The sequence below is a fragment of the Sarcophilus harrisii genome, chromosome 5 (assembly GCF_902635505.1).
Source record: "Sarcophilus harrisii chromosome 5, mSarHar1.11, whole genome shotgun sequence".
NCBI classification, from domain to species: Eukaryota; Metazoa; Chordata; class Mammalia; order Dasyuromorphia; family Dasyuridae; genus Sarcophilus; species Sarcophilus harrisii.
The window spans coordinates 114,420,806-114,447,560 of NC_045430.1; the positions used below are offsets into that span (position 1 = coordinate 114,420,806).

The 26,755-nt window shown below is 36.9% G+C and overlaps 1 protein-coding gene across 27 annotated transcripts in view; it reads left to right on the plus strand.

Moving 5' to 3' along the window:
• The window catches only part of PLEKHA5 (pleckstrin homology domain containing A5), a 192,457-nt gene that overhangs the window by 30,412 nt on the left and 135,290 nt on the right, over positions 1-26,755 (plus strand). For 2 of the 27 annotated variants that reach the window (XM_031938389.1, XM_031938395.1), the window contains exon 1: positions 25,784-26,231. The exons of 24 other annotated variants lie outside the window; for them this stretch is intronic. Coding sequence is in view for 1 of the 3 variants with exons in the window: in XM_031938407.1 (XP_031794267.1) it covers positions 995-1,031 (37 nt within the window). In the remaining 2 variants the exon portion in view is untranslated. Of the gene's footprint in view, positions 1-994; positions 3,568-25,783; positions 26,232-26,755 lie in introns of those variants that run through there. One more of the 27 variants, XM_031938407.1, reaches the window with a different exon arrangement.

The window sequence follows — 26,755 nt, forward strand, 5'->3', positions numbered from 1 at the left end:
GTTCTTGGTTCTTTTTCTTATAATTCTCTTTTCATTTCCAAGTTTTCTCTCTAATACACTCATTTTATTTACAAAAACAATTCTAAACTCTTGCTTTATTTCTTCCAGGAGTTTCCTTTGAATTTGTGCATAACACTGTGTTTATCTTTGAGACTTGGCTTTATCATTTTTTTAAAGTCATTCTTCTGGTTTGCATTTTGAAGATCTTTGTCACCATAATAGCTTTTTGTGGTGGGATTTTCTTCTGGTTTGTTTGCTGATTTTTCTATTTCAGCCTTGAAATTAGGGTCAGGCTCTTAGCATTTCCAGAGGGAATGTCTAGTCCCTCTTGCTAATTTCTTGAAGTCAAATATTGTGTTATTCTGGGATCTTCAGGCCCCCCTTGGTTGAGAGAACTGCAAGCATTCAGTGCTTCCAGAGCAAAGTTGGGATGCTATTTCCTTCATCAGTGCTCTCAAAAGTTCTTGAACTGGTCTTGGGTCTGAGACTGTTGACTACTACTGAATTCAGCTTCAATAAAGTAGCCAGCAGGTTCAGAGTGACTAAACTCCAGGCTTTCTTTTGTTCTGCCCTATTATTCCACTTCAGAATTCTATGAAGGGGTCTACTGATCACTCCAAATCTTATCGAGCTGCTGCTAATTGCCCTTTCTATACTCTTCACCTTCCCATTATCCTCAGTCTTCTTGTTCTATAATTGGAGGGCTGGAGGGTAGAGCATCAAACTTTACCCAGTTTTCCTTAATGGACTTTTAAGCTCTCTGCTTGGTTTTGGCTCCACCTGATAAAATGCCCTCACCTTGCCCAGTATCTCCTTCCTCCCCCATTTCTAAATTCTTTTTGTGGATTATCTTCTTTCTTTAGATTGTAAACTCTTTTAAGCTGGGGACTCTCTCTAAATATTATATTCTCTAGGGTTTAGTACAGTTCCTAGCACATAAGTGCTCCATAAATATTTGTTTATTTTTGAACTGGTGCTTTCTTCTCATTCCTAGGTATACAGCTCGGGGCTGCTCCCTACTCCAATGCTAATCATGGGAAAAGGCCCGCTTCTCATTCTACCTTGAAAGTAATCCAGAATTGGAGGCTGAGCAAAAAAGCTCTCAGTTGCCAGCTATTCAGAATGGATCTAGGACCCCTTCTTGACCAATTGCACAACCTCTCTCTGAACTAGAGTGTTCTACCCAGTGGACTCCTGACCAGATCCAATCTTCAGAGACCAAGACCTCTCTTTTCTTGTCTTACATGACCAGGGCTTGTTACTTTTTCCCCATCAGGATTCAGTCTATTGCATTTTCTGAATCTGTGTTAAGTTCTAGCTAGGGTTGGGAGTGGGGCGATCTTGTAGTACTGACTCTTGCTGCTCTACTGTCTTGGCTTCTCATTACCCTTTTTGAAATCTACCTTTTTGACAGGTGGCTGAAGAAGTATAGTCCAAAACCAAACAAAATACTCCAAATATGATATAAACAGATAAGAGTACAAAAGGATTATTGCTTTGGTATACGTGGAAGCTATCCATCTCATAATGCAGTCCAGGATTGCAGTCAGCTTTTGAAGCTATCATTATAGAATTACCAAGTTTGTATAGATCTTGATCAAATTGTTGTCTGACTGTCCATCTTCCATCTTGTACTGTGAAGTTGGTTCTTTGAAACTAAATATAAGACTTAACTTTTATAATTAAATATTTGAGATGATGATTTTAGCTTGTCGAGATATTTTTGTTTCTGATTTATTCAGTGTGTTATTTATCCTTCTCAGTTTCATATCATCAGTAAATTTTAAAAGTTTGCCATCTGTTTTTAAGACCAAGTCATTGACAGAAGTGTTAAATAGCATAGGACCACATTTAGATCTCTGAAGCCATTTTCTCAAAGACTTGTCAGGTTTACATCCAACCTTTAATGAATACTCTTTGGTTCTAGGCAGTTAATCTCTTCTGGAATCCCCTTCTACTATTGACAAGCTTTTTCCACTCTTTAAACACTCCCCACCCCTGAGAAATTTTTACCAGACTAGGATATATATAGGTCTATAATAATATAGGTATACAAATCAAACATTTACTGATAGTAAGTCATGAAAAAATTTATTTAAAATAATTCTTTAGTATCTATATAATTTTACCAATTTATTAAAGACAAGCAGATTTGCATACTAAATGAGATAAATGTGCATTTTTAATAAAAAGAATTAAATCTTCACAGAATTTTTGATACCTTTTACAACTGCCAAATTTTTACATGACCCCATATGGGGATGTGACCCACAGTTTAAGCAGCTTTGTTCAAGCCCACACCTCTTTGCCTTTTTCTGTCAGAACAGCTTGATAAACTTTTGTTGTTATCGAAATCTAGGACACATTCTATTGCGTTCCCCATCTATCAGTTTAGTAACTTAGCCAGTGTGGTATGACATATTTTTAATAGGAAAATGTTATTAACTTTTGTGTATGTATCATGATCTTTTGAGGGAATGCCATTATCCTTTTTGTAGGATGCCCTTGAATTGTCCTTTGCATTAAAGAAAAATCAGAAAAAGAATTACTATAATCTTTAATTCTGATGAAAGAAACAGAATTCCACGTTCATTGTCCACTCAGCTCTCCACGCAAGGTAGAGAGGTTTCTTTTTATCATATGTTCAGGGCTAATGATTAAGATTGGTCATGAGTATATTACTCAGTTTTTCTTTTATTTTTGTTATTTTCATTTATATTATTGTAGTCATGTTCTGTGTTTTTCTCTTGATTCTGACTTTTTCTTTGTATCAGTTAATGTCTTCCTGTATATCTCTGAATTCTTCCTACTCATTGTTTCTTATATCATATTAACATTCCATTATGTTCATTTATATACCATTTTAGTTCATATTCTAGTTTGTGGGGAAATGGCTTGAATTTTTGTTTTCCTTACAATACCACAAAAATTTATACTCTGAATATTTTGATACATATAGAGTCTTTATTTTTGTCTTTTCCTGCTTGGTTTTTTGCATGTATAGTAATGGGACCTTTGGGTCTACAAATAATGAATGATTTGTTTTTCCAGAATCGTCTGTTCCAATTCATAGGTCCACTAATAGTATATTTGTGTGCCTATCTTCCGTTAGCCTGTATAATATAAACTGTATCTTTTATTATCTTTGCCAGGCTTATGAATTTTGAATGAAATGTCAAATTTGCAACACTTTGCATTTCTTTCATTAAGTTTGCATTTATTGGGTGATAGTTTGTGATTCCCCATTTGAATATGATCCTATTCTTTGACAACTAATCTCTCTGGGAAATTTTTCTTGATCTTATCTATTTGTTATATTGTACAGTTTTGTTAAAGCTGTTTCATACAGAAATTCATCCTCACCCCCACTTTCTGTTCTTACCCTATCAATTTTATTTTGCTTGGAAGTGCCTGAGACCAGATTTGAACTCTTTATCTTCCTGTCTTCAGTCTTTTTTACCACTTTGCTGTCTGTTTGGATCAAAATTTTGCTCTTCACTATAATTATGAAAAGTAGTTCTTTCATCTCTAATTTTTTTCTTTTTTTTAATTATAGCTTTTTATTTTCAAAATATATACATGGATAATTTTCAACATTCATCCCTACAAAACCCTGTGTTCTATTTTTTTCCTTCCCTTTCCTCCATTCCCTCCCCGACATGAGCATTCTCTAATTTTTTTAAGGCGTGATATTTCTCAGTTAGGATATTACCTGTTCTTTTTGAAGCAAAAGAGTCTTTGTAGTCTCTACTTCCTTTTCTAGTTTACTGCAATTACTTAAAAATATTCCAAGGAGGAAGGCTTTCCCAAGACTTTCAAAGGGTTGGTTGCCTGATACAAAACAAAGTTAAGAAATTCTGTTCTAGAAGAATAATAGAATGTAGCATAAATCAAGTAATACCATCAATTTCAACTCATCCAACTGGTTGAACAATCATTAAGAAGCTTTTTAGAAACCTGGTTATCTCTTACCACAGCTAATCTTAATAGTAGGCCAGAATCTAGCTCTCTCTAGTAATGGTAACCGTAGCTGAATCTAAAAACACTACAAAGGCCCTTTTTTATATATTGTACCTTAAGTTATCAAAATATTACTATTTCTTTAGCATATATTGAAATATTGACATGCTAAGAAGATGCAGATGGCTCATATCTAGACAAAAACTTTTTAGCACTTAGAGGATTTACGACATGTGTCCATTTGAAAATTAGCCAGAATTGAGGATGTGTGGGAGCCAACTTCAAAACAAAGCCAAGAACACTATTTCCTTCAGGAAAAAAAAAAAAAAAAAAAGATAATCTTAATTCACATGAATCTTTCCAAAACAACTTGATGTGCAAATAAATGGCTCTTCCTGGGATCAGGGATGTGGTCTCAAAGTTGAAATTCAAAACACCTCATTTTAAATGATTGAGACTTAGCTATCTATTATATACTTGGAATTGAAGTCTTTTTAAGATTTAAAAGATAATCCTAGCAAACACAATGCTGTAGTTTTTTGGGGTAGTCAGAAGTTCTTGTTTAGTTTTTGGCAAATTCTTTTGAATTACAGATCTCTTTAATACAACATAGGATGAAGGATTTCTATAGTTTAGCAATTTAACATTTATCATATGCCTTACATATATTAGGTAACTTAGTTAAGATCAAGAAGTTGCTGTTTAGGGTCTCTTATTTCTGATGGAAGTTTCCATTTTAATGTCCATCATTATAATAGGAGGTTTGTTGCAAGCTTGAAATCTTACTTTTCAGAAATATAGTAGGGTGTTTGGGGTTTTTTTTGGTCTTCTAACTATGAATATTAATGCAGTATCCCTTCATGAAAGTGTTAGTATGGACTTTTAGCTCCTATTTCTTAAAATGAAAGAATTAGCATATATTCTTGGATAAAAACGTGTATATATATATATAAAATGTTGTATTCCCCTGGACTAGGCTGATAGTAGTGGCAAGGGAGAGGAAGATTGATTGTAGGGGGAAAAAAAACTTTTTCTTGTCAAAAGATTTAGACAACATTATTTACCAAATGCCAAATTAACTTTTAAAAAATTACTTGGGGCTACTGGCCAAAATGTCTTCTTAAACTGAGACAGAATTCACCAGTTTCTTTTTATCTACAAAAGCAAAAAACCTAGAAATTGTCCCAGACCAGTAATGATCAAGAAATGATCAGAGGCAGATTACAGTGACTTCATCTGCCCACAAACAACTCAAAGCCATACAGAAGCTCATGGCCACAGTAAAGAAATGGACAAACAAGCCACCCCTATTCTGATACACCCAGACTGGTTAAAGATTTGTCATGACTTGTTTGAAACAGGAACTGATGACCTTCCATGGTTAGAAACCCATCCTAAGACGCTGTAGAGCAGAAGTGTCCAGTTCTCTTCCAGCATCAATAAGGCACGTGAAAAACTGAACCAGATTAAATGTAATTGGGTAAATAAAAATATAGTACATTTAAGTACTTAATCAATGAGCAAGGAAGGCAAGATGATAAAAGTTTTATTGTATCTACCATGTGCCAGGTACTGGGCTAAGCACTTTACAAATAGAGCATATGGTTCCTATAACAATCCTATGAGGCAAGTGCTTATATTATCTTAATTTTGCAGATGAGGAAACTAAGGCAAAACAGCAGTTAAGCAGTTTGCTCAGTGTCACACAAATACTAAGAGTCTTTAGCTTTAGATCCATTGTTCTGTTCTAGATTATCTAGAAGAAATTGAGAGGTAATAATAATAATAATAATAATAAAAGCCCTGGAAAATAGCATTGGAAAGAGAATTAATAGCTTCAAATTAAAAAGAATAAACCTACCCAAATTATAGTCTCCTCAGAGACCAAAAAGAAATTAATGACTTCACCAGAGAACAAACTATGGAACATTAAAAGATTGAATCTGTTAATACAAACATCTGACTTTGCAAACAGGAGAAGACACAAATTAAAAATTACTGGGCTCACTGAAACCCATGATAAAGAAAACACAGCCTAGAGAGAATATTCAAGAAATCTTATATGAAAATTCCTTAAACCTATTGTATACAGAGTTTGTTAGAGGCAGAAAGAATCTACCAATCACCTCCTAAATGAAACTCTAAAAAGGAAAACCCCAGAAAAATCATATTCCAGATCAAGAGTTACTTTAGAGTTTTCATGCTGAAAAGAAGTACTGCATGCATCCAGAAAAACACCATTCCAGTACCAAAAAACCAGTCAGGATCACCTAAAACCCAGCAGCTTCTACCCCAGATGAGAGATTTGGTTCAGAAGATAAGAAGTTACAACCAAACATAGCTTGCCCTGCAAAACTCAGTGAAATCTTGCCAAATGAAAATGGAGCTTTAATCATTAGCTGAGTAAAAACTTTGAAAAATAAACACAACAGAGACCTCAAAAGTTAAATGTTTTGATCATTTGGAAGGAGCTCTGTGGTGATGCTTTTTTTTTTTTTTTACATTTTAATCGGGTAAGGGTGAGAAGAAATTTGTCCCTTCAGAACTTTAATGTCTTCAAAGGGTACTGAGAAAGTTAAATAAGCAAAACAGAACCCCCAGAATGTGGATTGGTTATATCTTGTAAGTTTTACAAAGATAAAAAGAAGGAAAGGTAAAAGAAATTCATTACTATTGAAAGGAGGAAGAAGTGAGTAGAATTTCCTTTCATAATGGAGAGGGAAACATTTTAAGTATAGACAAAAGTAAAAGAAGGAGCAGGGTAAGAGGGTAGTTGAGGAACCTTATTCTTATTATCTAAAACAAAAAAAATTTGAATACATAAATAGTTTGGGGTAAAAACACAGCATGCTTAACAGAGAAATCAATAGGGATAAGAGGAGATAGTTCTACATAGAGAAGGTAATACAAGTGAGAATAGTCAAACACTAAGTATCCCTGAAAGAGAATGGGATGGAAAAAGGAAAAGAATTGGCACCTAAAGTGATGCTCATCACTTGAGGGATGGTTGAAGAATTTGTGATATGTGAATGTATTAGAATAGTTATATTAAAAGAGATTATTTCAGAGAATTGTGAGAAGTTTTGAACTGATACAAAGTGAGGTAAGCAGCACGAGAAGAATTTGTGCAAAACAAAATTGTAAGTAACATTAAGAGACTTGTTTCTTTAGTCTATCACATCTTCCTATTTTAGCCCTAAGAACAAATGAGACTTTATCAGTTTTGTTTTTTTGTTTTTTAAAGAAAATTTACAGTGTTATCCAGCTATATCTGTCAAAAACGAAATGAGATTTGTTTTTCATGATTTGGTGAAATCTTGTTGGCTGATTTTGATTACAGCTCCTTTTTTTATATTATCTTCCCTTTAATTGATTTTGGAATTTGGACATAGTCAATGATCTCTAGAGGGCAGATTCCATGATTGTAACATGTATAATCTCTATTAGATTGCTTGCAGTCTTGGGGATAAGAGATGTAAAGGAAAGAGGAAGAAAAAATTAAAACTCAATCTTACAAAAACTATCTTTTTGTATAATTGGAAAAATAAATACAATAGAGAGCAGATTCCATTCTCTTCCTTTTTTTGAAAATTGGAACATAATTTTTTTTCATTATTAAAATACTTCTCCATGATCTTACAGAGTTTCCTGATAATGAATAGTTTGGCAGTCACAGTTGAGTGTTATATAAATATTCTAGCATACAAATTTTCTGGATTTGATGATTTTAACTCCTCAACCTATTTGTTCTTTTGACATAGCTCTTATAGTTAGTGACCTTTTCATTCACCAAACTCAAATGTTTTAACTCTTAGTGTTACAATGTTTTCTTTTTTTCTTCCACATATTTAATTGGTTATGAATTCCTTTTGAGTGTACCAGTACAATATCTTTCAAATCAGTCAACCCATTTAACCATGAGATTTGATTTGAGATTTGTCACTGTCACACTCAACTGAAATTTCCATGCTTCATACCAGTCTCAGGTAGATAAGTATCTTTGCAAGCTAGAATGAACTTTTAAAACAACCTCATTATCATCCTTCTAATAATCGAAAGTCACATGTCCCCATCTTGTGGTGGGCATGTTTTTGATAAATCACCTACTTTCCCTCTAAGGAAAATTCTATCTACAGATGAGCCAGATCTGCAATTCTGTTGACAATATTGTCCCCTGTGTTTTGTGAAACTTGATGTATCTGGTGACATTCCTCTTCATCACGTTTTTATATCAGGAAGCTTGATGTGAACTGTTAGTTCTAATCAAATACATTTAGAGGGCTTTTTTTTTTTTGGAAGAGTGTATCATTTTGTGATCTTTTAACTTATATCAAATTCCTTCTCCAGTACTGTTCAGGAGATCAGAATTCTTTTAAAACTATTTTATTAATGGAAATTCTCCTAGAAAACAAATACTATTGGCTAGGACCAAGAAGGGGTGCTAACTAGTCTCAGAAAAGGGGGTCTGATATTGATCCAGTGTGACCTTGCCTACACTAAATTAGACATGTCTTCTAATCTGACTGGATTCCACTCCTCTCAGATGAAGATAAGACTGGCAGAATAATTTGAGGAGTAGTGAGGCCATACGTCCCTTGTCAGGCAAGGTTATTGTTGTCAAGTCAAACAAATTTGATCCCTTTTGTACCTAACAAACTATAAAATACTTTAAAGTCAATTATGTCACTTATGAATTTTTTATTCTTCAGGCTAAACATCCTGAGATCCTTCAACTTATCCTCATGTAGCACATCCTCAAGAAATTATCTTGGTTGCCCTCTCATGATTCTCTCCCACTTTTCAATGTCCTTTCCAAACAGTGGTACCCAGACCTGAAGATGATGTTCCAGTTGTAATGTGACCAGGGTAGAATACAGTAGCACTTTCTGTTCCTGGAGGAAGTAAAGGAGAGCTTCCTTCCTAACAGGGTCCACCTATAGATGGATGGTGACTCCATCTGTGGAATCTGCACCAGATTGTGGTAGGTAGAAGTCCTAAATTTTGATTCTGTCAACTTATACATTCGAGGAAATGAGTCATGATAGATGACTTGTGTTTCAGTAGAAGTTTTTCATACTGGGACTTGGTGAAGAGGTAAAGTAAGCACCAAGAGTGATAAATATTATAGATTCAGGAGAGCAATCCATTATAAAAAAAACATTGCACAAAAGTTACCTAACAGATTCAGTTCACAATATAAAGAAATTATGTCATGGGCTTCCATCAAAGGTTCAGAGAAGTGCTCTTTATTATGTGAATTAACATCCAGAAGTTAGCAAAGAAATGGGTTTTAACAATTAATAAGGGGAAAACAAGTTCCCTTGTTGAACTCACAATTAATCAGGAGAAAGAAGCCATTAAAGGGAAGATGCCAAGAAGTGGGAGTACTTGGCAAGCTCAATCCATACTGAAGTTTAGCAGACTAACTCCAAAAGGGGAAGAGGATTACATCATTTATTGGTAGACCAACCCAAAAAGGGATTTGGCACCCTAAAAGAGTTAGCTATAACAAGGAGAAAGGTGCTATAAAGTAGTGGTAGGGAGGGGGCGAGTACAAAGATACTTAAAGCCAAGGTACCATAGTGGGCTAACTCTAAATCGGATTTGGCAAAGATCTACATCTTGAATAGATGTTTTATAAGGGAAATGTAGCCTCGTAGCTTTGGCATCATAATTGGGCTTTCTGTTCAGATACAGTGAGGTGAGTTTTCTAAAGACCTCCACCTGGGATGGTACTGTGTGTTCACTTAAACAAAAGACCTGTTTAAAGATAAACTCACTTAAAGCTGAGATGATCCTCAGTACTCTTCCTGCTTATCCCCAGGAGTATTATAATCTAAGTACCTGCTGTGTGCCATACACTATTCTAAGTGCTAGGGATAGAAAGGTGTAAAAAAACAGCAATAAAACCCTGCTCTCAAGCATCTGTCAGGCCAATCAATTAATAATGAAAACTGACAGTTTTAATTACAGAAAATTGAAAATCTTTTATGAGTAAAATCACTGTGGATTCTGCCTACCACAAATTTGGTGCAGATTCCACAGAGAAATCACTATCAGTTAAGGTAGGGAAACAGTTACCTGGAGAAAAATATCTTTGTTGCTAATTTCTTTAGAGGAATGATATCCATGATTTATATAGGAAATGATTCAAATATAACATGTAAGCAGTAAAAGCATAGCAAGAGGTATTTCTCGATGGAAAAAAATCTAAGCTATAAACAACTTTATAAAAAAAGGCCCCAAGTCTCTTAAAAAAATGCAAATTAAAACAACTCAGATTCAACCTCATACTCATTGGCAAAGGTGAAATGGCAATTATTGGAAGGGTTGCAAAAGAAGAGGCACACGTGAATGCTTTTTGAGTAGAAGCCTAAAGTGGTTCATCTATTCTGGAAAGCAATTCAAATCACATGTCCCAAAATCACTAAATTATGTATATCATTTAATATAGTGATATCATTAGTGGGGGTTTAATCCCCAAAAAAGTAAAAGTAGAAGGAACTCAGCACTTTTTGTGGTACTAAAGAATTGGAAACAAACTAGTTTTCCATCATTTGGAGAATATTTAATAAATTGTGGTAAAGAAACATCATGAAATATTATTGTGCTATAAGAAATGGTAAATATAACGAATTTGCCCAAAAAATGGAAGGGCTTATGAACAGATGCTGTGAAAAGTGATAATTTATGTTTATTTAAAATTACAAAACTACAGAATTCTCTTATTTAATAACTGCAAAACTACAGAATTCTGATCAGTGCAGATGATCACTTTGGGATTTATATTTCCTTTTGAGGTACATATTCAAATTAATGACTCTTAGTGAGCCTTCTAACTCTAAAACTTTTTTGGCACATCTCTTTAAGATATTCCAAGGTAGAGGGTGATTTGGGATTTTTTACAAAGACATTATAGAACAGCTGTCATGAGAAATAGAATAGATAGGCAACAATAAAAATTTTGCCATGCATGAAGATTGCATTTCAGCTCCTTGGTAATAGGGGCTGAAATATGTGAATATTTGGGGAGAGTATTAAATGTAGAGTCAGAAATTGACTGGGCTTGAATATTGTATGGTGCAAAGTAGCACTGGAGTTAAGATTATAGGAGAGGACATCTTTGAACTGAATTTCTCCAAGATTGACTGTTGAGAGGAAAGAGAGACCAAAGTAGGAGTGGTAGACTGAAAGAACTTGAACGGGGTAGTAGTCCTAGAGATTTTAATGAGGACAAAGAATTAAATTAGGAGGAATAAGGGAACTATAGAAAAATAGGAAACTAATTATCATTTCTTTACAGAAGAGAGGGAAGCAAGAAATACATATTTATTAAAGAACTATTATATGCTAGGCACTTTGCTAAGCAATTTACAAATATTTCATTTAACCCTGAGAGCAACCGTGGGAGTTAAGATATTATTATTCTTATTTTTCAGATAAGAAAATTGAGGTAGGAATATTTTAATTATCTATACATGAACTTTCACAATAAGATGTCTGTATATTAGGAGACTTAATATCATTAAGTTAAACATTTACAGTGGCAGAGATGTAATAGGAATCCATATATACAAAAACAAAAATATCTCTACCTTCAAGGTGAATGTCTACTGGTAAGAAATAACACATATACAGATAAAAACAGTTCATAGATCATAATATCTACAGATGAGAGATCTAGACCTGGAAAGGACCAAAACACCCAGCTTTCCCATACTCTCTTTCCTTCCTTGTTGGTTAAAAAAGAAGAGGTAGAGGGGAGAACTATTTGGATGGGTATAGTAAAACGACTTTTGATTTCATTGGTATAGTGAACTTCCAAATAAGGAAACTTTGTTTTGCTGCTATTGTTTAGATATTTTAGTAGTATCCAGCTCATATGACTGTTCTAATCATGATGTGTTTCCCTCTACATAAATAGCTAGTTAGAATAGCCTTTTTAAAAAGGGACATCATTAGCTAAGAGGATGTACTGTTTGTGTGTTCCAGAATGTTTAAACTTGGCAGCACCTGTAGTTTGCTGGAAGTCTTTGAGAAAAGTCCACACTGTACTTTAAAATATAGGAAAATAAATTGCTACAGTAATAACCTTGTTTTTTAACCAAAACAAAAAAGCAAGCAGATTACTCTATTTTCTGAGATTTTTTTTTTCTCATAAATGAATATATAGTTCACTCAAACTTAGTGATGGGAAAATTCCACTAAATTTTGTATTTCAGAATTTGCAAAATTAGAGATCATTTAGTAGCAATTTAGAGTATTTTTGACTAGTTAGAACAAGATTATTTAGCAGATAATTGTTTACTTTATTGTTAAATATATTTTATATTAAAGTAGCAAAAAGTTTTATAACATTGACTTTCTATTTATTTTTGAAATTTAAATTTATTTACTTAAATTCTAGTTCTAGAAGCTGGGAAATCTGTATAGTAGCCATAGTGTTGATTTTATTTTGGCCAGATGAGGGCACTTTATCTTTACATTTGGATCAGCCAAAAATAGCTATTTACTTTTCATCTGTTCCCTGTGGGCAAGAATAGAAAGAAACAGCTTAGTTATTTAAAAAAAAAATTTTTTTTAAACCTGGGTTGTGTTATAGAATCCCATAGGACAAACCTAAAATAGAAGGGGAAATCTCATACATGCATTTTAAGTATCTACATTAATACTGATAAAATATCTAGAGTATATTAATTTTATGGGGGAACTACATTTGATATATAGATGTCTTTATACTATGAATGGAGATAACATATTTGCTTTTAGTTTTCAGTAAAAGAAATCCAATTATTACGTTTAATCTGACTTAAAATGAAAGGAAATTGTAATTTATTTTGGATATCATTACCCGACATCATTTTGCTAATTTTGAGTATGAAATTGTCTCAACCCTAAAATCAAAATCAAATCAAGTCAACAAGCATTTATGAAACCTCTACTCAGTTATAAGCATTGTGTTAATTAAGCACATAGGTCTTCTCTTGGAATGTTCCTTTTGTTTGACCTACTACACCAACATCTTCTATTCCCAAGGATGTGATGATTCGAATAGAATTTGCCTTTTAGTGATGGAGATATTTTTTTTAAAAAATTTATTGTTTTTCTTCTGAAGGGTTAACAAAAGTGGGTTAGAATACTATTACCATAGACAAATAAGTAGAAAAGTGGGAGCTGTATAACTTTGAGTCTAATTTGCAACATTATGCAAGAAAGGTTAACAACTTCAAGAGTATATCACCTTTCTTTATAATTCTCTACAAGATAGTGCAAGTGTTATAATTCCTGTTTTATAGGTGAGAAAACTGATACATGTTAAATGACTTGCCTATTTTCACATAATTGGTAAGTGTTGAAGCTGGAATTCTAACTTAGTCTGTTGATTTTAATGTTGTCATTCTTCCTATTATAACATGATACTGTATTACTCAACAATTTGATAAAAGTCTGTTGCATGTATATTTCTACCATGTTTAATATATATTGGACTACTTGCCATCTAGGAGAGAGGGTGTGGGGGAAAAGGGGAGGAGGAATCGGAACATAGAGTTTTGCAAGGGCTAATGTTGAATAATTGTCCACACATATGTTTTGAAAAATAAAAGCTTTAATTTAAAAAAAAAAAAATCTGTTACAGATCTACAAAAAAAATCTCAAAAAATTCTTTCCCTAATATATACCCAAAGTAGTTGATTCGGTCTTTTTGTAGAAATCGCTAGTTAGAGAGTACCTGACAATTTCTAAGGCAGCCAGTTCTGCTTTTGGGTAATCCTATTTATTGAAATACTTTATCTTATATCAAACCTTAATTTTTCCTCTTTTTAATATCTATATATTGTTTCTGTATTTTAACAGGAATAAAAGTAAGGATCAACGAAACCTGACATTTGTATAGTGATTTCAGGTTTGCAAAGCATTTCTCACAATTACTATATCTAAAGGTAGCTGACATTGGCATAAGGCATGAAAAACCCAATTTGGGGGAGCTAGTACAGGAGCTCAGCTGAGTGGGAAAGCAAGTCTTCCTGCCTTAAGTATTTAGTTGCTGTGGTAACTTAGAGGTAAAGGGAGTAATATTTCATCTAAGCCAGTATATTTTTAAACTTTAGAACTTGTATTCTTTTAATCTCTTGTTAGCAGTAAAGTTATTTTTATTACACTTTACAGTCCACAGCATCTCATTGCATTCTAATTCCAACCCTGCATCCTTGGACTGGCCTAGGTTAAGGTTGGCCTATAGTAGTTGTCATCCTGCTTGGCCTCTGCAGCTTTTGGTGTTGTTGACATCTCTCCTCCTACACCCTTTATGATTATTGTCTTCATTCTGGGTTTTCCTGACCCAGTTCTAACCCTATTCTGCTATTTTTTATTACCTGCTTGACTAATCATTCTCATTTTCCTTTGCTGGATCCTGTTCTCTTGGTATAGTTGTATCTCAGAACCAAGACCCATACCCTTGTCTCAAACTGTCATTAAATCACTTAGACTTAATTATCATCTCTTTGCAGATAATTCCCAAGTATACTTATCGAGTCATTTTCTTTCTCTGAAGTTCTACTCACTTACCTCTAACTTTGCATGTCTCAAGGGCATTGAATTAAACTAGTCCAAAACAAAGCTCATTTTCTTTATTTTAAAACTACCCTTTTCCTCACTGGGTCTAGAGTATCCGGTTTTATTGTATGAGTCATTTTTTTGAATCTTCATTCACTTTTATATAATCTAATCATTTGCTAAATCTAGTTGCTTCAACCCCCTCACCTTTCATAATCATCGCCTTCAGACTCCTGGACTATTGCTATAGTCTCCTTATTAAAGTCATTTTCTTTCCAGCATTACAGTCTTTCTTATCTTATATACAGCTGCAAAATAACATTCTTTTCTTTCTTTATTTATTTATTTTTTTTTTTTGGTTTTGGGTTTTTTGAAAACTAAGTTTTTAATTGATATTTTCTGTTTTTTTTAGATCATACTTCCCTTTCCGTCTCAGAGCAATTTCATAAGAAATAATACTCTTTAAAAAAGGAAATAAAAAGTTAGCATAACTGATTAATACATTGGGGGGAAAAATCGATAATCATGGACACTGTATAACACCTATGGACTTCTCACTTCCATGTAAGGTAGTTTCTTGAGTATTTTCTCATGTATTTTCATTTGAGTACTATTTGAACTTTGTAGTTTTTTCTGGTGTCATTGTCCTTTCCATTTACATTGCTGTAGCTGTGAATATTATTTTCTTGGCTCCTCTTATTTTGCTCTGTATCGATTCATATAGATCTTTCCATATGTCTCTTATTTATTATACACCATTTCTTCTAGCACAATAATACTTCATTGCATCTATGTACCACAATTTGTTTACATATTCCCCAGCTCTTGGACTTTGTTTTGAATTCTTAACTATACCAAGGAAAATTTTTGTTTTAAATATTTTTAAGCATGTAGAGACTTTTTTCTTATTGATGACTTCCTTGAGATATAAACCCAATAATGGAGAATCTGAATCAAAGAGTCACATCATTTGTATAATTACAAATTGGTTGTATCATTTCACAATTCCCCCAACAATGTATTAGTGTGCTTAACTTTCCACAATCCTCTTGCTATTTTTTGGTCTTTTTTGGGTCAATTTTCAGGGTATGATGATGTTTACATTTGTGCTTAATTCTCGTTAGTAATTTGAAACTTTTTTTTACTTGGTTGTGAATACTTTACAATTCTTTGTGAAAACTGTAAAAATCCTTTGATCATTTATCTATTGAGGAATGGCTACTAGTTTTATATTTATTATTTATTAATTTTTACATATCTTGTGTTATGATTCTTACAAGGTGCTAAGTCAGTGGAATTGATAGACAATGGTTGTTCAGCAAGGTGCTTAACAGTTCTCTATATATAGTACTTATTAAAAATTCCACAAGATTCACACCTTTAAAAGAGCATATATAAGCTAGGAGCCTCAACCAGGATGCACTTTGGGAAGCCTACAAGCCCACTCTCGGAGGCAGGAGGCAGAGTCAGATTCATTCCATATCCCACCTTTGTGCTGGCTAGAGATTCGGAGGGAGCTAGAGGCTGAAAGTGGAAGAGACAAAGGACTTTAGTGGCAAGAGCTCTCCGAACCAAGGAGAGAGATAAGCCTCTAAGAAAGCTAACTGGGCTATTTTGAAGGGGACAATAAAGTATTTGGACTTTAATACCTGGCTGCATTTGAGGTGATTATTACACTGAACTGCCTCCAGAAGCCCCCCCAAGAAATCTGCTCCCAGAGAACAGTATATTTTAGAGAAGAACATTACAATCTTGGATATCAAGTCCTTATAAGAAAAAAGATTCTTGACCACATCCCTTTTTATCCTAGATAAATTAATGTTGTATATGCCAAAACCTTTCAGTTTCAAGTAATCAGAGATTTTATCTTTTGTAATTGCTTTTATCTCATTTGATCAGGAATTCATCTCCTACCCATAACTATAAGAAGTATTATGATGTGTTTCTCTTTAAAATTTTTATATGATCTTTAAAGTATGTCTTAATTATTCCAGACTACTTCCAAGTTTTCCTGAACCAATTTTTAACATATAGGTAGTTTTTTCCCAATGTAATTTGTTTTCCTCTTTATCAAATACTGATTTATTATGTTATATTATTTCTGAATCTCCCTTGCCTAGGCTGTTCCACTAATCTATGTCACTATTTTTAAAGTAATACCAAATTATTTTTTACGATTACTGCTTTATAATAATTGTTTGAGATCTGGAAGTGCTATTCTCCTTTTGTCCTTGTTATACTTCAAAATTTCCTTTGGCATTCTAAATCTTTTCATTTTTTCAAGTGAATTTGTTCTTATTTATAAAGTATCCTTATCTTTGCTAGTATTAATATTTTTATTAGATTGGCACAGCCTAGCCATGAACACTGAATATTCATTTAAATTGTTCCTTATTCATTGAAGAAGTTTTTTTGTGCTTGAAACTATACAAGTCTTATGAATTGTGATGTTTATCCTCAGATACCTTATGCATTTTGTTATTTGGAATGGGATTTCCCTTGTTGCTTATTGTGTTTTGTAATCATATAGTAATGATGAGGTATGGATCGTGGCAGGAATATGGGTTGGTCTCCTAGTTCTCCAAAACACCAAGTTATGGCGGGTTCGCAGCGAGAAATGCTACACAAAAGGCTATGATAAGAAAAGGCACTTTATTAAAGAGAGAAAGACACTAAGATGTTCTCTTAGTGGGCAATATCAGAGAATTGCAAGGAGACATTTTCTGGAGCTTACTTATATACAGAAACAAAACAATTTGGGTTTTTGCATTCAAAAGGAACGTACTTGGGATGGGTTTGCATCCAAAAGGTGCATAGGTTTTACATCTGAAAGGGACATACTTGGGATGGGTTTGCATCCAAAAAGGTGAGCATCTGAAAGGAACATTTTAATGCAGATGCTCTCCAGGGCGAGGCTGTATTGTCCTCATCATCTCCCCCCTCAAGCACTAAACACAAATTCTTTTGGAAAAGTGTCGGTGGTCTCTAGTCTTCTGTATCTACTTCCTGCTGGGGATGGGTGTAGAGCTCAACCTAAAGGAGGGAAGAAGGGGAAGTGGTGCTTGGAGGAGAGAAGCGAGATCTGAAGGAGGCAGCCATAGTGTCCAGTGGATGCGAAGCTGGTGTTTCAGTTATTTCAGGGTTCCGGGGTTGCAGGAGAAGTTGAAAGTTTGCAGCTTGTAGCCTAGAAGAAACAAATCTCACGAGCAATTTGAAAACGCAAGGACCAAATATGAGCAGAAGGATAATAATCAGAAGAGGGGTTAGTATAGGTGCCAGTAGGGACCATATCCAGGAATCCCACCCAGTGGACTTGGGGGGTGTAAGAAACTGCTCATGGATGTCTTGCATCCAGGCAGCCTTCTGTAAGATTCTCTCTGTGCGCAACTCAATTTTCCTTGAGTTATTAATATACATACAGCAAGAGCTGTTGACTAGAGCACAGACACCTCCGCTGTAGGCAAGAAGATAATCTAAAGCCATGCGATTATCCAAAACCATATTAGCCTACGAGTCAAGAGATTCCTGAATCTCTCTCAAGGAATGAGTTTCGTTGGCAAACTGGTGGATTGTGGCTGTCAGGTTGGAGAGAATGCTTTCATGCTCTAAATATCCAACCCAAGGAAATAAAATCCCGGCCCCTTTCTTCAAGTACCACAGAGTGTTTTCCCAAAATCCCCGTTTATGTCTCCTCAGGGGAATGGGGGCTGCCTTTGGGGCACTGGCATTGTATATAGTGAAAGGGGTAATCAAGTGGCCTAAGGTGCAAGACCCATAGTGTTTGAAGGGTGTCAAGCACCGGGTGGAGAGAATCACAGGTGGGAGTGGGTTCCAATCAGATGCATTTCTCTTAATAGGCCTCTGAGAGGTGATGGAGGGGCATGGGGAACTTACTTTGCAGAGGAAGGCATATCCTTTAGGTGCACAGACGGTACCTGAGGTTAGATTCTGAAGCAGTCTCCTGGTTGCTTGAAATGAATCTCCCCTCCGGTGCCCTTTACAGAATATGACCGAGACCTCTCTCGGTTCATGGACAGCTTGCAATAGGTGCATAATTTCTCCCGCATGTTTAATGGGAGAGTTTTTTGCTGTCAACAAACCCCTTTCTTTCCAAATAGCTCCATGAGCATGTAAGATATGGAAAGCATATTTGGAGTCCGTGTATATGTTGACTCTCATCCCCTTCCCAAGTTCTAATGCTCTGGTTAATGCTATGAGCTCTGATTTCTGTGCAGAGGTGCCAGGAGGCAATGGTTTGGCCTCCACAGTGGGTCTACTAAAGTAGACAGAATCTATAACTTCCTCACAATTATGGACAATCTCTTCCGATTGAGAGATGTCAGGGAGAAGAGTGGCAGGATTTAAGGTACAACAGACTTGGAGGGACAGGTCCGGGGTATCCAGCAGGAGAGCCTGGTACTTAGTAAGCCTCCCACTTGAGAGCCACTGATGCCCTTTGGCTTCTAAAATGCTTTGGACTCTGTGGGGGGTTAAAACCTCTAATGTCTGACCCAGGGTCAGTTTGGAGGCTTCCTCAATTAACAGGGCTGTGGCAGCCACTGCTCTGAGACAGGAAGGCCACCCTAGGGAGACAGAGTCCAGTTTCTTTGAAAAATAAGCCACGGGTCTGGGGTCAGGCCCTAGAAGCTGAGTAAGGACACCCAATGCCTGTCCATGCCTCTCATCTACATACAGAGTGAAAGGTTTCTGTAAGTTAGGCAGGGCAAGAGCAGGAGCAGAGATCAGTTTGGCTTTCAGGGTTTTAAAAGCTTTGACTTGTTCCGGTCCCCATTCAAGAGGAAGGTTATCAGGACCTTGAATAGAATCATAGAGGGGCCTGGCAATAATCCCAAAATTAGGAATCCAGATCCTGCAGAAACCAGCCATTCCAAGGAAGGTTCTTAGTTGCCTTTTTGAGGCAGGATCTGGGAGGCTTAAAATAACCTGTTTCCTCTCCTCAGTTAGAGATCGAGAGGTGGGGGTGAGATTGTGACCCAAATATTTAACTGACTGGCAGGCAATGTGGGCCTTTGGCAGGGAGACCCTGTACCCCCTCGAGGCTAGAAAGTTTAAGGTCTTTGTGGCCGCTATCAGAGACTCCTCTCTGGTTGGGCTGCAAAGTAATATATCATCCACATATTGTACAAGGCTGCTGCTGGACAGATTAAGGTCCCGAAGATCTTTAGCTAGGGCTTGGCCGAATAAATGTGGGCTGTCCCAGAAGCCCTGGGGCAACACAGTCCAAGTTAGTTGATGGGGAAGTTCCCCTGGCTTAGCCCATTAGAAGGCAAAAAGGAATCTCGAGTCCTCATGTAGAGGGATACAGAAAAAGGCATCTTTAAGGTCCAGGGTGGAAAACCATTGTGTATTCCCTGGAATTTGTGCGAGAATTGTATACGGGTTGGCTACTATGGGATGGATTGGTATAACCGCTTCATTAATCGCCCTAAGATCCTGCACTAGCCGGTAATCTCCGTTGGGCTTTCTGACAGAAAGAATTGGAGTATTACAAGGGGAGTTGCAGGGAATCAGGAGTTTGAATTTAAGAAACTTGTCGATTAAAGGCTGCAGCCCTATCCTATCTTCCCGCTTAATTGGGTATTGGTGCCTATGAGGAAATACACTAGGATCCCTTAGTCTAATAAGGGCTGGAGTGGCATGCGTGGCTCTCCCAGGGATGCCCTGGTCCCACACGGAAGAGTCTATTTCCCCCCAGATTTCACAGGGAATGTGGGGAGGTCTGGAGAGAAGTGCACAGAGATTATCTGGAGGCCTCACCAGAGAGAATTGGGCTCCCAGTTTCATCATCAAGTCCCTACCCATCAAAGGGCTGGGACAGGAAGGGATAATTAAAAATGAATGTGGAAACAACAGGTCCCTGAACCGACAAGGCAAGGGGAGAGTTTCTAAGCAATGTCTAATTTTCCCTTCAATTCCCATTACCTTATGGGGGGAGGGACGAGTAGGACCCGAATGCTCCAGCAGAACGGAGAAAGAAGCCCCGGTGTCAAAGAGAAAAGAGACTGGCGTACCTCCTACGTCCAAGGTTACCCTAGGCTCGGCTTCGATGATGGAGGTAGGGGGTCCATGGCCAAGCCCAGGGCCCCGTCAGTCCTGGCCTGGAGAGGCCTGGAGGGCGAGGCTGGAGGCCGTGGTTCTCCCCTTCTCTGGGCAGTCGCTCTTCCGGTGTCCTTCCCATTTGTACCTGGGGTAAGGGCCTGGCGGCTGGTTCCTCTGAGGGCATTTTTTCGCCCAATGGCCAGGCTGATTGCACTTAAAGCACAAGCTTTGGGGGCCCTTGGAAATGGTGACAGCCAGAGACTGGGCGTGTTCTCTGTTCCTGGCTCTGACTTTTCGGTCCTCCTCCTCATCCCTGTTATTAAACACCCCAAAGGCGATTTCCACTAATTGATTCATTGGAGTCTGGGGGACTAATTCCAGTTTCTGCAGCTTCCGTCTGATATCTGGGGAAGACTGGCTAATAAAATGCATGCCGAGGACAGCAGTCCCCTCTAAAGAAGTGGGATCTAGGTTAGTATATTTCCTAATGGCTTCTACGAGGCGTCCCTGAAATAAAGCGGGATTCTCATCAGCTGCTTGGGTGATTTCTCTAAGCTTATCGTAATTCACCTGTTTTTTAATCCCCTTTTTCATACCCTCAATGGGGCAGGTTAGGAAATGATCCCTTTTTTCTCTATCCTCGCTCCCCTGCTGATAGTTCCACCTAGGGTCTACAACAGGTACTGCTGCAGCCCCTGCTTGATATCTACCGGGGGAGGTGACGGCCAACTCGTCTCCAAACTTCTGGGCCAGGTCCCAGATCCTCCTTTTCTCCTCTATGGTACAACAAGTAGAGAGAAGGATGTTAACATCTCCCCAGGACAGATCATACTGGAGAGTAACAGCTCTAAACCCCTCAGTAAACCTAGTGGGATCTTCAGAATATCTGCCCAGTTTCTCCTTAATCTGGGAAAGATCCAACATAGAAAAGGGCACCTGCACTCTAAGCGTTCCCCCCCCCCCCCCCCAGGACTGGCCACTTCCTTTAGGGGGAAAAGATTAGAAGAGGTCCCCAAACCAGAGTCCTGAGCCACAGCTGTGATGTGGTCAGGCTCTGGGGGAGAGGGGTAGGAGGGTGAAGGCTTAGGGCCAGAGTGGCCGGAGGAGGTGGTAGAGGAGGAGGAGGTGGGAGAGAGCGGGAAGAGAAGGTAGTGCCTCTTCTTGTCCGAGAAGGGCTAACCTCGGGAGGGGAAGGAGGGATAGGTTGAGTAGTGTGGGATCCTGGGTCCTCCGTCTGGTAAGGAGGTGGCTTTGGAGGCGATTTAGGAGCAACCTGCGGAGGGCCGCAAGATGGGGCAGATGCTCCCTGCACCTCTAAAGAAGTAGGAAGGAGAGAGTCATTCAGAGGATCAGCTTCTTTCTCTATTTCTTCCACAACAGACTTAGCCAGCAACATCCTGCAAGTTAACAATGCTTTAGGATTCTGGGAAAGGGCTATGAAGGCCTGAACATAAGGAATTTCCATCCATCTTTCTTGTTTCTTGCAAAACAAGTCCAATTCTCTAATAATGGTGAAATTGATAGAGCCATTAATTGGCCATGTCTCATGTTTGTCTAACTTATAGTGAGGCCAAACAGAATTACAGTAATAGATAAGCCTTTTCGATTTTAAGTCTTTTATACTAAATTTGTTCTTATTTCTCAAGAGATAGCCCAATGGAGAATCTTTAGGGATGGAGGAGAGAAACTGACCCATTTTTGCCACAAGCCCAAACAACTTTATGATTCTATAGCGTAACCTTTCTAGATGTCTCAAGAAAGGTGTCAACGAAAGGCCCTCTTGTAAGAAGACAATTCTTCCAAAAAAAAACAAACAAACAAACAAACAACAACAAAAAACCAGGATTTCATCCCTACAACGTCTTGTAGGCGACTAATTTCCTCTTAATCGACTCCCTGAGTCTGTCAGCAGCTTAGGTTCTAACCCGGGGTAACCAGAGCTGCCCCCCGCTATAGAAGAAATTATAATGGGCTTCTTACCTCAGTTAAAAGAAATCCCCGTACGGGCCACCAAATGATGAGGTATGTATCGTGGCAGGAATATGGGTTGGTCTCCTAGTTCTCCAAAACACCAAGTTTTGGCGGGTTCGCAGCGAGAAATGCTACACAAAAGGCTATGATAAGAAAAGGCACTTTATTAAAGAGAGAAAGACACTAAGATGTTCTCTTAGTGGGCAATATCAGAGAATTGCAAGGAGACATTTTCTGGAGCTTACTTATATACAGAAACAAAACAATTTGGGTTTTTGCATTCGAAAGGAAGTACTTGGGATGGGTTTGCATCCAAAAGGTGCATAGGTTTTACATCTGAAAGGGACATACTTGGGATGGGTTTGCATCCAAAAAGGTGAGCATCTGAAAGGAACATTTTAATGCAGATGCTCTCCAGGGCGAGGCTGTATTGTCCTCATCAGTAAGGCATTTGAATTGAGGATTTAGCTTGTAGCTTTTACTTGACTTTTGGATGATCAGAAGAGCCCTGTTGGAAACTCTTTCCGATTTACTGAAGTATTCTGTAAAATCACATTTCTCTCCTGGTGACCTGTCCCTCTCCAAATCTTCCTTAATTCTCTGATCCAATACTGGCAATTCAGAACTTTATAGCACTGGCCCTTCTGGGTTGCACAAGCTCCTGACAGATTTTTACTCTTGAGGTGCTGTAAACAAGCTGGCGTTTTGGAGCTAGGTAGGCTTTTACCCAAGTATAATGGAATTTTGTTGTGTCCTTGGGTCTGTTGGTGCAGTCTCACTGTGAGTTGGATTCTGGATGTCCTAGTTCAAAGATAAGATTGCTGGGTAAGTTTGGAGATTAAATGGGAGGAGGGGAAGTAATGATTATAGATAGCATTTTTAAAGAATCTAGATAAGAAAGTAGATAACCCTGGTGTTTGGGCTTCAAACCTTGTTGTTCAACCAAAACTTATTTCTCTTAATAATCTCTTAATTGCCAAATTTGATTATTTTTTCTGCTCTCTCTTGTGTTACCTTGACTACTTTTACCTTGTGGATATTCTTTCCTCTGTTGGCTTTATACTACTTTATCCTGGTTATTCTCTTATTAACCACTTCTGGGAGGAAGTCTTTTTTGCTGAGCTCATCCATATCATTCCTAATTCTGTACTTTAGGTATTTCCTCGTTTGGTAACTTTATGAGCTCTCATGGGTTTAAGTCCCATCTCTTTGCAGATCACAGACACATGCATGCACACATACTTGCCTACACAAATAGATTGAAACCATAGGTATGTGTAACTTCCCTGAAGTGCAGGTCTATGTGACTTTCTCATAGCAATCAATTACAGAGGCTTCATATTTCCTCTAGGATAAAATGTAGCCTCATCTTGCTTTTTAAAGCCTTATGATTCTAACCTCATTGGACATGATTCTCTTCCCACCTACCCACTGTCATACCCTGCCCTTATACTCTGCAGTTCTGCTGTTGTCTGCTCCTGCACCTCCCCCAATCATCCTTTCACTCTCCATCTTCCTTGGTTTTTTCACTGGCTCTTCCACATTCTAGTAGTGTACTCCATCCTTGCCTCCTTTCACCCCACCTCTTTTAATAAGATGCGGCACAGAAACCATATTCTGTATGAAACCTTTCCTGACACCCCCCCCCCCCAACTGCAAGTAACTTTAAATTACTATATTTGTATTTATTCACTTTATACTTAAACTGTATATGTTTATACACATACTTATCTCCTCTGCTACAATGGAAGCTCCTTGCTACTAACAAGGTTGGTTTCATTTTTTGTACTTCTATCTCCAACACATATTGTGGGGGTGGGGGGGAGGGGAAAACTTAATCGATACTTTTTGATTAACTGATACCATGAATTTGTAGTGGACTCCTTTTATTATGTAACTTACTCAAATAAAAGGTTTAAATTTAGAATGCATGAGCAGAAGTAAGATAAGGAAACAAAGGATTCTGCAGTCCAGGATGGCATAGAGTTGATTTGGTTAATTACAGGGTTGAAATGGGGAAGTGAGGAAAGTGAAGTGAAAGTAGGAGCCAGAAACAGAAAATACTGTGGTGTAGAAGAATGAATTTAGCAGAGTTAAGGCTCAGGATAAGATTGAATGTTCTTAAGTACAACCAAATAAGAATACTTCAGAGATTTTGAAATGCAAGAGGAACATTTATGGGTGGTGGCAAGATTAAGCATGTTTTTATTGTGTGTTGGTGAAGTCAAGGAATTTGAGCCTTCCATAATCTCAGGTCTTTTTCTGAAAGATTATTTCTAGTTTACCCTGTATAATATTATCCATTTTCACGTGTTTTTTCCCCCCATAAGACTATGAGCTCCCTGAGAGCAGGGAGCATTTTTTGGTTGTTTCCCAGCACACAGTAGGCCCTGAATAAATACTTGTTGCCCTACTTGTTACTGATTTGAGGCATATGGAAGTACCATGATAGGGGGGCAACAGTGGGAGTTGAAGAGAAAGACTGGGGGCAAGTACTGAACTTTTTTAGAAAGGAAGATGGTTTCAAGCTTCATTTTAATAGAATGGATTTCAAAAGACAGGTTGCTAAGGAAAGGCAGAAAAGAGAGAGTCTTAAAATGATATAACCAAAGCTAAATATTTCTACTGCCTTCCTGGACCAGTTTGTTGAGGCATGACAGAAAGAGCCAAAAGTATAAGTTAAGATTAAACCAGCACAGGATGGAGAGAAGTTTGCCAATTACTGAGTGGGAATTACAGACCAAGTGAGACATGAGAGGGGTCTGTTGCATAGAATGAGGTTGAGACAGGAAGAGTTAAGAGGATTCTTTTCAGGGGGTTGGCAAGTCAGTATCATAGAGATTGGGAGTGTAATGAATGGGTGGTCTGCAAAATCAAGATGAATCTGCAGAGTAGTAGTATGTATTTATATTGGTGTATTTTATTTAGTGAATTTCTAAATGAGATACCTTATGATATAAAAGGCTAGTATAAAAAATACTTTTAAATGTTTTAATATGATTTTTGAGTTGGGGGGGGCGGTTAAAGGTTATTTGCCCAACTCCTTCATTTTCTCGATGAAGAACTGAGACCTGGAATGTAAAGTGTGATCTTGAATAAATGTTTATGGGTTAAGTTATATATTGTTATAGAACAATAGTGTGCTTAATTTTTTTTCCCTTTTCAAGAGGTGCAGGACAGTAAAATATAAAACATTGCTTATGTTAGTCTTGTAGATTTGGGGGGGAGGGAGGTTGTTAAGTTTCCAATTCGTTAAAATTGTTGCCTATTCATAATTATATATTTGAAAAAATATTGAAAGCTAAGGATTTTCAATAAAATTATAAATAATAGTTTCCAGCCATATCATGCTACATGAACCACAAAAACCATGAAGCAAAAAAAATCAATATTTGGTGGCCCAGTTTTGTTTAATGCAGCAAATTATTTTAGATTGGATTTACAGCTCTCTCAGTTTTCTTGGAAATAGGCCATCACATGCTGAGATAAAGTACCAAGCTTTTTAAATTAGATACTGAGCATGCTCATATAAAATATCCTGTGTCCTTTGAGTATAACTGAGCAGGCAGAGATCATTACACTCTCTTTTTTCCATCGGTGTACCACAGTTTTCAGTTTGTCTGGCAAACTACAGGATAAAGAATATCTTGAGTTTGAATACTCGTTTTATACCAAGATTATATTTGGTAAGTTAATGAATTCTTCCCTCCCCCATTGCTTTAAGGATAATTATAGATTTATAGAAAGGTTGTATTTTTACTTTTTCCCCCACTTTTATACTAAGCTGGAAGTTTATATTGTCTGCATTGTAAGAGAACTGAAGGAAGAGTATTTTAGCCATCTGAAATTTCCTCTTCTAACAAATATTTTCAGTACATTTGTAATCAATGAGTACAGAAATGTTACTATGCTCCTTAGTTTGCTGTAGAAATTGTATTTCCTTATCTGTCATAAGTGTAATTAGGATTATGTGCCAATTAAATTTGATTTGTCAAAATAAGCAACTCTTTCTTTTTTCTTGTATTTTCTTTTCTCAAAAAAAGTTCAATTTTAAGGCAATTTTGCTGTTAGATTTTCAGAAGGCCAATATTATACCATATTATCTTAACATGACTTTCAGTGGGTTAATAGTAATAATATATGAAAGATAAATTTTATATTCATTTGCATAAAATAGTTTTAAATGGTGTTGTTTCAAGTATAGATTTTA